General features: G+C 45.3%; 1 protein-coding gene across 6 annotated transcripts in view; it reads left to right on the top strand.

Moving 5' to 3' along the window:
• The window catches only part of ICA1 (islet cell autoantigen 1), a gene marked incomplete at both ends in the record, with an annotated part of 124,573 nt that extends 110,620 nt beyond the window's left edge, over window positions 1-13,953 (top strand). For 5 of the 6 annotated variants that reach the window (XM_084230923.1, XM_084230921.1, XM_084230924.1 and 2 more), the window contains 2 exons: window positions 975-1,244; window positions 13,832-13,953. In XM_084230923.1, coding sequence (XP_084087049.1) covers window positions 975-1,244; window positions 13,832-13,953 — 392 coding nt within the window. Of the gene's footprint in view, window positions 1-974; window positions 1,249-11,597; window positions 11,654-13,831 lie in introns of all 6 variants that reach the window. The other variant, XM_084230925.1, reaches the window with a different exon arrangement.
• Between the last annotated feature and the right edge of the window lie 1,093 nt (window positions 13,954-15,046).

Genomic DNA, 15,046 nt, shown 5'->3' with positions numbered 1-15,046 from the left:
TCCAGCCCTTCTGGGCTCTCTCTCTGATCTAGCAGCTCATCCTTTGAAGACTCAGTGATTTGCCATATTCCTATATTTCTTTGACCTTTTCTTTGCTGCGACACAACTGTTGCATATCACAAGGCAAGGACGCCTTCCTTGGCCATTGTCGGGATTGCTGCCATCCTCTGCCCCCTCTCCCTGCATGGACCAGTCAGGGCGAGGCGTGGGTTCTCTCCACACCCCCATCCGGACACACGGGTAGGCTGCCACACGGTGTGCTGCCTGTGAGTTTAGGGCTTGTGTGGGAAGGTTCAGGAAGCTACACTAGTAAGGGACAAAGATCTCCAATATACTTTTAGCCCTGGCTTTGTTTCATATCTGAGAGATATTTGGGTAAATTTGCTTTTATGTTAAGGAAAAACCAAAGCCCAGAGATTTTGTGGCAGCCATTCAAATATGTTTCCAGTGATGCTCAGAAACTAGACTTGCTTTGAAGGAAAGAGGATGAGGAAGAATAGGATGAGAAATTTAATTGAGATTTTTTTAAGATTTATTTATTTATGCAAGAACTGGGGTACAATCAGAGGCATGGGAGGGTGAGAGAATTCACCAGAGACAGAGCAGGGAGCAGAACAGGAAAACGGCCCGAAGACACTGCTGAGGGGAGCAGCAGGCAAGACAGGAGAGGTCTTCCGCGCCATGTAGAGTTCTCCCTGGCCGGCCGGGAATCAAACCAGTGCTGCAGAGGCTGCAGACAGCTTCACAGCATGGCACTCAACCCACTGCACCACCAGGGAGGCCCAATTCTGAGATTTTTAAGGGATGTTGTAATGGAATTAATTTCTACTTTGATGAACTTTTCCTGAAATCCAGCCATGCCTAGGGTATCTAATCCCTAGGGACGTCTAACCCCATCCCTGTCCCCACTGCATTTATTTCCAGAGACTGATTCCCCTGGTGGTGATGTGTTTGTGTTCTGTTAAATCGATCAGCTTGCCTCGGCCCAATGACAGGGACTCCGGACCCTGAAGGTGCTGACAAAGATGACCTGCTGCTGCTGAATGAAATCTTCAACGCTTCCTCCCTGGAAGAGGGCGAGTTCAGCAAAGAGTGGGCTGCTGTGTTTGGTGACGGTCGGCTAAAGGAGCCAGCACCCACCGGGTCCCCAGGAGAATCAGACCCCAAACCCCACATGGGCTCGGGATTCCTCCCTTCACAGCTTCTAGACCAAAATATGAAAGACTTACAGGCCTCGCTCCAAGGTATGTGCTATGGAAATTAAAATGGGGTTTTCTGTTGGTTCACCTTGTTTTTTTTTTAATCCCTAGGGCTATTTCTTTTTTTTTTTTATGTAAGAGAATGTCTTTATTCTTTTATTTATTTATTTATTATTTTTTGATTTTATATATTTTTTGCATCATTTTTCATTTTTGCACAATGTATGCATTTTCAGTTAGGTTATAGTCCCCATTTCTTCCTTGTATTTTCAGTATTCTGTTATTTTAAGACCTTTCTTGTTGTTTTCCTTTGTATTTTACTTTTAGATATGATTTTTTTAATATTTTATTTTATATAATTCTTACATCATTTTTCATTTTTGCACAATGTATGCATTTTCATTTGGTTATATTCCCCATACAATTGCACCTCTCCCCTTATTTTGACTCTAATCCTTCCTCTCCCTGCCCCCCTACACTCCTCCATCTCAGAATCACATTTCAGCTTTAAGGTCTGTTGCTGTTTATTTAAACTCTATTCCTTCACATAATTTTCTCCCCTTGTGAGTATTTCCTATGAATGGAAGATTAGAGGCTCTGTCTTTCTTGGTAGACCCTTCATGATACACAGGAGAGGGTCAGGTTGCCTTCACAGTCGTGGCCCTGTTGGCCTGGCTTGCCCTGCTCTGCTCTGCCCTGGCTGTTTCCTTCTATATGCTCACACTGCGAAGTTCTCTGGGGTCCCATAAACGTGCCCCCTTTCTTTGTTCTGGGCTTCGTAACTCTTCTCCCACCAAGTTGCTCTTACCTCCTCCCCAGCCTGACCCACCCTATCCTGCTCCCCTCGCTCTGCTGCTCCTGTTCTGCCTAAAACCCGTGACCCAACAGTCATGGCAGAAGTAGTTTCACCATGATCTTCAGCGGTCATCGAAATGTGTAGGATGTAGGGTGCTGAGCTCGTCAGCTTGGTTGGGAATCTCTGGTATAGGGAGCCCATCGGTGAGCGTGCAGAAACCAAAACTCAGGTGAAAGTTAAAGTCTGAGTGTCTGAACAAACAGCCGTCAGGAAGGAAGCCGTGTTCCAGTATGTCAACACTCTTCCGCCTCTCAGGTTGCTTTAATTGTAAGACAGGTATCACTACTAAGAAATTCTCAAATTATTTTGGTTTTGCTACGAATTTAGTCTATCTTTTTAATAAACAACATGTTTATCTGGCACATAAAGCTGAGAACAAACGGCTGAGCTGCAGTGGTTAAGTAATTATGGGCTATTAAAACCTCGGGTCTTTGGAGATGAGATCATGGACTCGGCAAGAGCTGGTGGGCAAGACAGAAAAAAGTCTTCCCTGTTGTTTTTTGGTTTGGTTTTTTTTTTTTTTCTATGAAATAAGTGATTTCCTCTTATCTGCTTTTTCGAGTCCTGTTTTGTAGTCATCTCATTTACTTTTATGGGGAGTTAGAGTTAGGAGCGATAAATGAAATCCAAAAATACTTCTGTGCCCTGAGTTTCACCCCTGGGTTTCACCATCTCTTTTGCTGGAGCTCCAGATGAGCGATGCTGCCAATGACTTGAGTTTCACCCCACCCACCTGCAGTGGAGGTGCTAACAAGCGTGGGAGAGCTGGGGCCGAACCAGGAGCCACAACCCAGATCTCAGGGCTGCTGGACATCCTGCAGCAGAGCTGCAGCATGCACCCTGCCGAGCCCCAGTTTTGGAGACACAGGGCCTCTTGCTGCTGCCAAGGAATCTTGGTGGCATTGCTGCCACTTAGTTGGGCTGACTGGGTGTCATTTGCTCACACACTGACAGCCCGGATGTCAGAGCTCGTCCTAAGCAGGCAAAGTGAGAAGGTTGAGACCAGTGTTCACTAGGCCAGGAGCTAGGGCCGAGAGCTGTGCCAAGAACATGACCACCAAGTTTGCACTTCAAGTCCTTGGAAAAGGCACAAAACCAAAGCAGGAGATGTTCTAACAGCAAGAGAGACATGTGTGCCCATACTAGTGCTTGGAAAGAAAAAAAGGCACTGCAAAAGGAGGCCATTTGTTTCTCAGGCAAACAAAGTCCTGCTGGTGATGGCCACCATCCTAGCACTCTAGCAAGTTTCACGTTCATTCAACAAGTATTTATTGGGTGGTTCTGGATGCCACACACTGGAGATTCATCTGAGAACAAAACAGACAAGACTTCTGCCTTTCTGAAACTCACATTCTAATGGAGAGGAGATGCTGAACAAAAATATAACAAAGAAGCAAATCACAAGGTTGGTTAAAAGTCATCCATGTCACAGAAAAAAGGAAAAAGCATGGACAGAGAATGTGGAAGGGACGCAGGATATGCCAGGCTGCAGAAGAAGACAGAATCATACTGAGAAAATAAGACTAGAGCAAAGACTTGCAGGAGATAAGAAAATGAGCCACATGGAGATCTGGAGGGGGAACCTGTGTGCTGATGCCGAAAGTGGGGGCATGCATGGAGCAGTGGAGAGTCTTCAGGGAAAGCATTGTAGTTAGAGTCTACTGAGTGAGGGGGAGAGGCCTCATAGACATTGGAAGAAATTGAGCCTTTTTTCCACCAATGAGAAATGAGGAACCATCAGAGCATCTGAGAACAAGAGTGGTCATGATCTGATTTACTATTTAAAAACATCATTCAGGCTGCTGAAAGTATCCTTTCCTCTACTGGGAAAATCAATATTAGAGAAATTATTTTGTAATCTCTGAGTTATCCTTCTTCCCTTGAATACCAAAAGCTACAGATTGAATATCTATGGAATTGAAAATAACAGGAAAGAAGTCAAACCTTAGTGTTTACAAGAAGGAACAGCCCATTCAGCTTCTATCACACCTACACATTCCTAGCAAGCACACCACCCCTGCTGCTGCCCCCTGATTCAGGGAACCCCCAGAACATACATGAGACAAATAAAGGGCTGCTGCCTGCTTCTATAATGGATCATTTTACCCAAGCAAACACATTCTGTGCCTTTGTCCTCACCTCCCTCTAGAAGACGAGGAGATGAATATTGGCAGTAGATGTTTTTCCTACTTCCTTCCTTGTCCAGAAGAGTCCATCTCTATCTACATGAATTGCAAAAGCATCTAAATAACTTCAACTTTTGTCACCTTGAAATTGTGCCCCTGATTAATCAGACCATCTCAAAAACTAAATTAGTAAACCACGTTAGTAAGTAGTGAACTAAATATGGAGTGGAAAGGCTGCGTAGTATTTGGCTTAGTCACACCCATAGTTGCAGAGCGCTGAGAGCCCAGGTTCTAGTCTTCTAGTCTACAAACTCCCTTCTCATCTTCTAACACTCCCCTGAGCCTATGACTCCTGTCTATTAAGTCAGCAGTTGGACTCAATGAATCAGTCCCTCCACCAAGTCCTCCCACCTTTCCACATGCCATTTTGTCCCCAAGTTAACCCCCACTTCAGAGATGCTGAGATCTAAAATTGTGCCATCCTGTGAAGGTGCCATTTGTCACTGGAAAAGCTGCAGTAACCATGCTCAACATGGCGCATGCTATGTGCCCTGCACTTCCCAGGCAGGGAGTGTTATCATTTCCATTTTTCAGCCCAGGAAACAAAGGGACAGAGTGGCTAAGTGATCTGACCAGCATTGGGGAGGAGGCAGGATTTTGAGTCCAAAGCATCTGACTCATAATCTGTGCCTTTAACCCTTGTGTTCTGTTGCCTCTTGGTGCCATGTTTTGTTTTTTGGGTTTTTTTTAAAGATTTATTTATTTTTATACAAGAACTGGGGTACAGCCCAGATGCACAGGAGGGTGAGAAGATTCACCAGAGACAGACCGGGGAACAGAACAGGCAGACTGATGAAGTACATTGCTGAGGCGAGCAGCGGGCAAGACAGGAGAGGTCTGCTTCGCCATGTGGGATTCTCGCTGGCCGGCTGGGATCAAACACGTGATCAAACACAGTGCAGCGCTCAACCGCCTGCGCCACCAGGGAGGCTGGTGGCGTGTTTTTGATGGCAAAGGTCTTTTCAGGCCTCTCCTTGGGTGATCCAGGAGGAGCAGGACTTGGAGTGATGAGCTGACCCTGGACATTCTGGGTTCACACCAGGATAGGCATACCAGGTGCTCCTGAAGGAAGAATGTGTGTGTGGAGAGACAAAACCATGTTCACCACAAAAATTGGATGAATGTTCCAGGATAGAACATTGACATGGAAGCTCTCTACGAAATCCTTACCTGTGCTGGCATCATCCGCGGGTTACCAGAGTGCACACCTGTCTAGTCTCACTGCTCCCACTGTCCATGCAGGGCCTGCTGGGGCTGTGTCCTCAGGGTCAGGATGTCAAGAAGACTGAGGAAGAGTGCTCCAGGTGTAGCCTCAGTGACCTCTGTGCCCTTCCATGCATGGTACATTCCACTCTGCTCCTTCTTCCTCCTCTGTCTTTTCTGTCTTCGCTCCTCTTCATCTGCCAGTTCTCCTTTGACCTCCTCCCTCTCTTTATTGGCTTCTCATTCTCTTCTTCAGTACTCTTGGGTGATGGAAAGGAAAAGGGATTTAGTAAGGGAACAATTACATCTTCCTTCCCCTCCTACTTCAAACTCTCAGAGAGCAAAACAAAGGATCTTACATGTAGGATCAAGTTGTGCTGAAAATTTGAAGTAGTTAATTTTAGCTGGGATTTCTAAGAGTTTCTGAAGTTACCAGCATGATAGGGGCTGGAGTTTCCTGTGTCATACAGTGATGAGAAAATTGTACCTTCCTGAGGCCTCTTAAAGTAAGTAGGAAGAGAGCCAGCCGGAGAAGCTGCCGGAGGTAGAAACTAGGCAAGGCTGATGGGGCTCATATTTGACATTCTTTTACTCCTCCAGTAGTGTCCAAAATTTAATTAAGGAATGGATATTAATACTGAAGAGATTACAATCTGCTCACTGTAAATGCACCAGGGCATCTTTAAGTTAGGATTCTGCAAGCCAGAGTCAGGAGTCTTGTTCTAGATTCTCAGAAGCATGCAGCCCCATGTTCCTTCTGGATCATCTTTTATTTCACCCATTCCAAGATGCTCTTGGGTGGCTTCCACTTAAAGCGAATGTAATATGAAGCTTTAGGTTCTCTCAAAGTCACCTTTGCTCCACCAGAAACTACCTCTTGTCATTCCTAGCTTAGCCTGGCTCCAGGTAACTGCTCTTTCCTGGACTCAAATAGAATAATAAGTACACTGTAGTGTGTATTTAAAGATAATTGGAACACAGAGCGGAGACCTCAGCATGAAATGATGGAATTACTTGTTTCATCAAAGAAGCAGCTCACTCAGAGCCTACTGAAGAGCATCTTTGGGTCTGAAATAGCTGCAGGGTTTAAGTGCCTCCATTAGTCCCTAGGAGCCACTACTCCACCCTCACTTTACAGATGGGGAAACCAAGGAATCTCAGAAAGGTGTATGACTTGCCACGTTGTTGAGGCTTAGCCAGCACTTCAACAAAGTTTGAATTTCCCAGCTTGTCTCACAAAGTCCTTTAGGACCCTAATGTCGTCACTGCCCACCCACACCCTCACAGAGCATGACTTAATGACATTGTTCTTCCAGAGACCATGTATTATGTCAGTAAGCTGGACTCCTGCCATGTCTAACTTGAGCAAGCCCAGTTTGCCACACCACTGGGCCTTGGCATGTGCTCTCCCCTCCCTGAAGACCATGCCACCCACCCATAATGCTTGCTGGAGCTGGCTAACTTCTTGCCCTCCAGATTCTCACTTCAGTGTCCTTTTATCCAGGGAACCTTCCTTGACTCTCCCTCCCACTAGCCATCAGTGTTAGGTGTTTCTACTCTCCCTTCCCTTTCTACCCTCAATCTTTCCTCTTAGCTCACCTGATTGTAAAATTTATTTAAATATCCTTCCTATTGCTTTAGGGTGTCATGGGCAGGGTCCATACATATGTTGCTCACCATCTTATTTTCTGTGCCTGGAATACATTGAGTGTTTAAAAAAAAAAGAAGTGCTGGATGGATGGATGGGTGGATGGGTGGATGGGTGGATGGCAGACAAAAGAGGGAGAAAGCAACTGACAGTGAATCACTAGATTGAAAGAAAACAATCCTAAGACATACCCTAAGATGTACCCATTTGGGTGACATGCACCAAGGTCGGCCCTCGTGTGTGCTGTGCAATACAAAACTTCAGATTCAGCTTAGATTTATGGAGAACATACACTCTAGTTGCCACATGATGTGGTTTCACTTCCAAGAGCCCATGTTACCCATGCAGCAAGCCAGTGAGGCAGGAATTTTTATCCACTTTGTAGGTATGGAAACCTAGGGCTCAGGTAGTGTAGAGGAGATGGCAGGACTGTGGCTATGGCCACCCGCCTTTCCTTCACATCCAGCCTGACCCCAGAGCTCCCCAGCTTGAGAGCATCAACTCTGCGCAGCTGTGGCTCTCCCAGCTAGTGAAATTGCACTCACGGTAAAGTGCTGCTCTGGAGGGTGTTATTTTGGCTTCACTTGCTGCTCTTGCTGGCCAGTGTTATTTCTGGCTGATTTATATTTTCCCTTATGTAAGTAAAGGGAGCAGGATTGCTCCAATAAAGTTTTATATGTGTTTCCTGCAAATGGGTAGCACAGTTGACATATCAAAGGAACTGAGAGCGAGGATAGTCGTTTTGTTCACAGAGCCGAGAGTGCTCTCCCGCCTCGCCCTTGCACACCCCCCTCCTGACACAATTACTCTGGGATGGGAGACATCTTTCCAACCACACCTTCATGTTCAAAACGCCTCAGCCAACTAACATCAACTAGAAAAGAGTTGATGGCAATTACAGAAATATTAGCAACACTAAGTTCTCTTTAAATAGCATTTTTTCCTGACAGCAGCCAAGACATTTGAAATCTGGCTTGGCATCTTATCCGTAATTACCCTCATTGCACCCTCCCCTCAATAATTCCCCAAGTGATGCGAGTGAGGTTAAAATCGCAGCTTAGCTTAGTATTTGCTCTTTTAAAATATTTTTATAGCTGATGTCACAGCCATACCATTTTCTCCCCTCATGCACATGTAGTCAAAATTGTCAGACTGGTGTTTATTAACTGCTCTGAGCAGAGAATGTGATTCGGCAGACTGGCTCTTGTTTCTGCTTCATGCAGTGGAACAGGGGAATAATGCCTTGTGTCTTTGTGAAAATTCTGAGGGAGATGGTCCCCATCATTTAGTTCCCGAAGAGGGGGTGTCTTAACTCCTCCTCCGTCATGTCCTCCACCACAGAGAAGTCCCATATCCATGAATTCTCGATGTCACTTGTATGACACATGTGTTTAGGTGAGCATTATTCAAAACTCATATTTAGGGCCTCCCTGGTGGCGCAAGGGGTTAAGCATCACACTATGAAGCAATCTGCAGCCTCTGCAGCACGAGTTCCATCCCGGGCCAACCAGGGAGCAACCCACATGGCTTGGCAGCCCTTTCTTGTCTCGCCCGCTGCTCCCCTCAGCAGTGTATTTGTTAGTCTGCCTGTTCTGTCCCCTACTCTATCTCTGGTGGGTCCTCTCACCCCATGCATCTCTAACCTCTACCCCAGCTCTTGTATGCATAAACAAATAAATCTTTAAAAAACCCATATTTGTACATGAATCCAACTAGACAACATGTATTCTCTTTATAAAGGTGCTGCCTTAAATGATAGGCTTGAAGATATGACTGTTATTTCTGGTACTTTTAAAATATGCCTTGATATACAGACATTTTATTGATTAACAGCTTTTCAGAAATATATCCACTATGTAAAGGGAAAGGAGCTCCATTTTGACATGGAGGTGTATCTCTGCCTCCTCTAGGAGTGTGTTCTGCTTTATACTCTGAGCAGTACAATGCTTTGAATCTTACTCTCTTTTCTGTTACTCTGCAACCATTTTTTTTTTAAACGAATGTCATACATATTTTTGAAAAGGGGAAAACAGTCTCATTGAGTTCCCAATACATCAGCATACAGAGATCAGACAGGGGGTGGCTACATGCACCTCGCCTGGCTTTTGTCTGAGTCAACTTGGGTTCTCTCTGGAAATGTGTGCTTCCCTGGACTCAGAGAGGTTGAAGGATCAAAGTGCTTATACTGTAGAACCCGCCGTGTTTCTGTCTTCTGAGTGGACCTCACTGCTTGTCCTGGCTCTGGCCTCAACCAAGATGACCCTGATCCTGGCCCTGGCGGCCTCTTTGGTGACCATCTGAGGCAGTGCTCCCCATACTTCCAGTTGTGTAACAGTCACTGAGGGTTTATTCAAATAGTACCCTCGGCTTTACCCTTGAGGATTCTGATTCAATAGGTCAGGTTTGCCCTTGACCTTGGCATTTCTAACCAGCTCCTAGCTGCTTGTATGAGCACCACATTTTTAGAATCCTCACTCTAGGAGAACTGAGGTCCCATTGCAGGGGGGACGTGGGGAGCTTGCAAAGGCCCCATGAAGCACAGTGGGTCTTAACTATACCTGGTCTCAGGGGAGGATTGGGGGAAAGGGTATAATTTATCCAGTTAGAATCTACCATTTCCAGCTTTATTTGGCACACAATGGAACCACAACTTTAACTTTCCACTGTTTGCACTGTTTTATATGATTTGGGTTTAGGAGCAAATGCTCATGGGCCAATTTTCTAGGAACCAGGCAGATTATGTTATTTCTGGATTATACCAAACACTGTTTATGTTTTAGAAACTGCTTTATTGAACTATAATTTATATCTCATAAAATGTACCTGTCGTAGGAGAACATTTTAGGATCTCTGGTAAATTTATACTGTGTTCCCGTCACCACAGTCTGGTGTGAAAACATTCCCATTACCCCAGAAAGTACCCTCAAAATATGTGCCTTTGATTGTTTATGAATTATGGTCAAGTACCTCTCCAATGAATAGCAACACTTTTAAAAACCCTCTACGTTTTTATTATTTTAGACTCAATAAATAGGTGATAGGCCTCCTATTTCATTTGCCATTAGTTAGTCTTCATAAAGAGGTTTGTATGCCACTTGCCTAAAATGAAATGATTCAGCGAGTATTATAGCGTTGATTGTGTGCCAGACACTGCTTTGTCATCTCTTAGAATAACCCTTTATAAGTGTGCTTTTCACAGTTCAAAAGAAAATGTCAGTAGTTTACCTTAATTCAGTAATCATATATTTGAACACCCATCATATGCCAGACAGTGCACTAAAGGATGTAAAGATGAACTATACATGGTCCCTGCCCTGTGGGAGCTCACAGCTCCAGGAGATGAGACAAAAAATCCAAATGAATAGATAGAGTATGATTCAATAATTAAGTCCCTTATTACAAGTCTGAGAACCACAGGGTGAATAAGTGGCATTAAATCCTATCATTTTTGTGGTATATCCCGAGCAGCTTTCTTGTCCCAGCTGAATTCTTCCATGTCCCACGAGGGCCTACCAGAGAAAGAAGTGTTTCTCTAACAAGCTTGTTGCCTGAGCACCCCAGTCAAGGGGTATGGTTTTAACCACCATGAACCCAACAGAAGTGTCTGAGGGTCTGCATTGGACAGTGAGAATCAGCTTCGTCCACAAACACCTGTACCTGTGTTACATTAGGTGTTTTGGAACACTTCGAAGAAAAACTCCTTGTTTCATTGAGAAGACAGAACTTACACAGAATTAAAACGTACATATAAACAAGCATATCGTGAAGTTCTAAGTAAAGTTTGAGCCATGGGAAAACATCCTCACACAGACAGTAAATACCTTGGGGAGTTCAGCTTGCTTCCCCCCAGATGAACAGCCCCTTAAATCATTAGGAGCAGGCAGAGCATACGGGGCATTGCTGGATGTTGGGGTATATGAGCTAAATGCCATTGTAAGGAGAGGCCATAAAATTGAGGGGAGCTCTCTCTTGTGTCTTTCCACTGGACTACCTTTATATGAATTAATTAAACTTCCCAACTTAAATTAACCATGTAGAAAATAAGTAAAGTGGATGATACTGGAAGTAGAGAAAGCCTGCAATTCACTAGGTTATTGCTACATTTACTGCTGTTCTCTTTGCTAAGCTTCCCCTACTTGTTACAGAAACCAAGGCGCTTGATTTCATTGCAAGGCTATTGATGGTCTTTGGTGCAACCGTGAAATGAAGTTACTTGTGAAGAAAACAGGGCGTAAAGCTAAAAGCAAAAATGCTTTAACTTTAACAAGTTCTCATTTGCTTTTCAAAACCCCAACTTTCCACTGGTTTTCCATGCTTTTGAGTTGGGCATGACTAAACATATCTCCCCTCCCCTACAATATGTCATGGGAGAAGAGTCTTGTTCTACCCTCTTCCCTTTCTTTGGAGGCCACCATGGTTGAGAACCATGTCTGTGCCCAGCAGCTGGTGGGTCCGTGGGACTGATGTTCCCTCAATCTAATGACTTCTGGTTTTGAACATTAGAGACCATGGCCAGCACCAAAGACAAGCAGTTTAAATGACCACAGCCCTGAAGTGAAAAGTAGTAAGTGTTTATTCCCCTGAAATGACATTCTCCCTTCCTTTCCAGTAGCCTAACACTATTTCCAGTATTTCTTTACTGATTTCCAAATGAACACTAGGGTTCAAAGCAGGGGCTACAAGGGTGGAGCTGAATGTTCCTAGGCGTTACACTTTGACTTTTCCGAGCTTAGCATACTAATTTATGATTTCCTTTAGCAAATCCATATAAGAATCAAATATCTACCACCATGTGACTGTGTGCTCCCCAGAACTGGGTAGAAATAGGCTAGAAAAGGCCACTGAGATTTGCTCTCTTTTTTCTGAAAATGCCATCGCCACTACCAAATAAGGCACCCCGGTTTTCTTAGTTGTCCGAGGCCTTTCAAGTTCATGAGATCTGCTGTCTTATGAGACAGGGCCTGAAAGAGAACATCGCTCCACTGACGACCATGTTTCCATCTGTAGCTCTGTCTTGTTGCGTTGGTCATCACCCACTTTCCCTTTGTTCATCGCAGGAAATTAAAGGAAGTGTCCATTTTATTATCATCAAAAAACCTCCCCGTGATGTCCTTAGATGTTGTGCAAGTAGTTGCACCTGCTTTCTGACAGTGAAGGACTGGGGGTTGTGAGGGTTGCCCCAGAGTAGCCCCCTGGCTTTTCATGGCAGGGCCACATCTGCAATCCCAAGACATCTAAGACCTTTGGGAGGTGAGGAGAAAGGGGAAGTGAGTATGTTGCATACTCGCATTGGTGATATCTTGATATTCTTTATCAAGAGCAGAGATAGACTAATCCTCCTAAATCAGTTTTGCACTGAAGTCTCCTTGTATGACCTCCTACAGAATTCTCCTAAAGAAAGTTAAGATATTCCATTTTTTGAAAGTAGCTTCTTTCCCCTCCCACCAACCCCCTCTCCGGCCCAAGCTATATTAAGTTCTCTGAAGTCTCCTTTTATCACATCAAAATAAACTGTTTTGAGGAGTAAGTGCACATGGAATTCAGTTAATAATAAATTGCACATTACCAACCAGTCTCACTTGCAGTAATTTTATCTCTATAATAGAACATTGATTATCTCATTATAAAGTAATATATTTGCAAGAGATTTTGAACAAAATGGGGGAGGGGTGAGAAAGGAGCAGCATGAAGTGACTGGTATGAAGTCTTAATGGTTGAGGGCCATTTTAGTGAAAGATGGAGGACCTATTGTTGTGAGTATAGTCCCAGCTCATCTTTCCCTTCCCTCTAGCCCACTTTCAGCAGCCCATCCTACCAATATATCTTGAAACCTTTTTCAGCCAGATGGCAAGCGTGTCCCAGCAGTTCTCAGCTAAAAGGATAACCTGTCAAAGAACCTTTCTTCATGCTTTTGATACTCACACCTATTGCAGAAGGGAAAAAGCATGGGCCATCCAAGCCGATGAACTTAAGAGTCTCATGTGGAATGATTTATATAAAGACGAACCCCCGACTTATTTAGAAATCATTTGCATTAGATGCTCTTTTGAAAATGTTCTCATCTGGAAAATAATTTGACTCTCTAATCGTGGTGCTCAGAAAGTCAGGGCGGGGGTTTGGTGAAGGAACAGCTGAAGGGAGTGCTCCAGTGAGACTAAAAGCTGAAGATGTCAGCATTTAGAGCCCCTTGGGGATGGGGAAGGCCTGACAAGGGCCTCCTTCCTCTGATGGGAGAGGCTGACGAAGGCAGCAACCCTGAGAACAGAGAACCAGATGAGGTGGTAACCCCCTTCTGGGCCTGGTGCGTCAAAGTCTGGAAAGAGTGTCCACAGTATTTCTCTTGACCCAGTAGATTTGAAAAGCTTCCTTAGCCATTCGATCTGGTTTTTGAGAAAAGTATAGGGTTGCCTGCCTGTGGTGAACTGGCAGGTCTGAGGTTTTAGGCCATTCAGTGGGCTGTCGCCATCAGGTGGCTGGGACGCAGGTGGGGTGAACACAGAGCTTCCTCCACTGAGCTTTAGGTGATGGTTTTGAAATGTTACCCAGCCAACCAACAAGGGGCCTGGGCTTCCCGTGCTAGTTTTTGAGACGGGATGCTGTGGGCTCTGTCTGTCAGAGTGCGTTCCCTGTTTCCTTGTTGCCTTTCCGGGGAAACCACCCCACCGTCTCAGCACGGCGGAGGTGGGCGTTTGGAAGGTGAGGGTGCTCATTTTTTTTTCCCCTCCTCTTCTCTCTCCAGAGCCTGCCAAGGCTGCCTCGGACCTGACTGCCTGGTTCAGCCTCTTCGCCGACCTTGACCCATTATCAAATCCTGACGCTGTGGGGAAAACCGATAAAGAACATGAATTACTCAATGCATGAATCTGCAGCCTTTGGGAGGGAGCCCCCTGCCGCCCCGCTGACAGCCCGGCTGTGCACAGGCGTGTGGAGCCACCAGTGTGCTGTTTTAATATTTCCGTGCCATTTTAATAAACGCAAGGGTCAAAGGCCCTGTTTATATTGGTATATCATTTACTCTTATTTGGTATAAAGGGTTTAAAGGGTTTAGCGTGTTCTCTATCTAAACAATACAGAATTGTCTAAGAGTGGTTTCCAGACCAGCCGCTCTCCTGCCGACATCCGCGTCTTGACTGCTGATGAGTCACTGGGCTGCTGTGACTTCAAAACGTAAACCTACTTTGTGTTAGGTTTGAATAACATGTCCTACAACCTCAGAGACAGCAGGGGGCTAACAGAGTTGAACGCCTCCTCTGTACCCCCTGACTCCGTCAAGCCCCCTTCCAGGGAACTCTGGACGAAGCTCCAGCCAACCAAAGACACTGTGCCCCAGCCTTGCTCGGTGGGCTGTGTGTCTGCACAGGGAGGAGAAGTGGACTTGTCTCTGCTGCACGAACCTTTCTCTGGAAAGCAGCCATACCTGCAGATACTGGTGTCTCCTTCTGTCCTTCCCCTGGCTGGAATTCAAAAGCATGTATCTCTGGAGCCTCTTGTGATATGGACTTTGTTTTGCTTTTTTAAAAAAAAAAAATTAAATGGAAAAGATATTTGACACAGAGTCAAGTTAATAGAGTCTGTTGTGGGGACGCAGAGGGGAGGTGTGAGAGTGGGTGAAGATTGAAAGGGACAAGGGAGAGCATGGGTCCCGTCTGCATGAAGCTGCTGACATTACCCCATGCCTCCCTCACATGTGGCAGGCCGAGGAGGACATGGGTTTTACTGGCTCTGGCAGGAATGGAGCCAGCTTTACACATGGACACGTAAGTGGCTCAGACATTCCACCAGGATTAGACACCCCAGAGGTGGCACCTGTGTCACCCCCCCAACTCCCCGTGTCATTGATGTGCTAAGTGAGAGGCCACATGCTCTGGGGAAGTCACCCAGTTCTCACTCTGTGTGCTCAGTGAACCTATGAGGGGTTCGGTTCTCCTAGGACCTCCATCCCGGTTCTGAAAGG

This window comes from Talpa europaea, assembly GCF_964194135.1.
Source record: "Talpa europaea genome assembly, chromosome: 3".
In the NCBI taxonomy this organism is placed as follows: Eukaryota; Metazoa; Chordata; class Mammalia; order Eulipotyphla; family Talpidae; genus Talpa; species Talpa europaea.
Note: the sequence above shows the minus strand (reverse complement) of the source record. Positions and strands in the feature narration are given on the sequence as shown.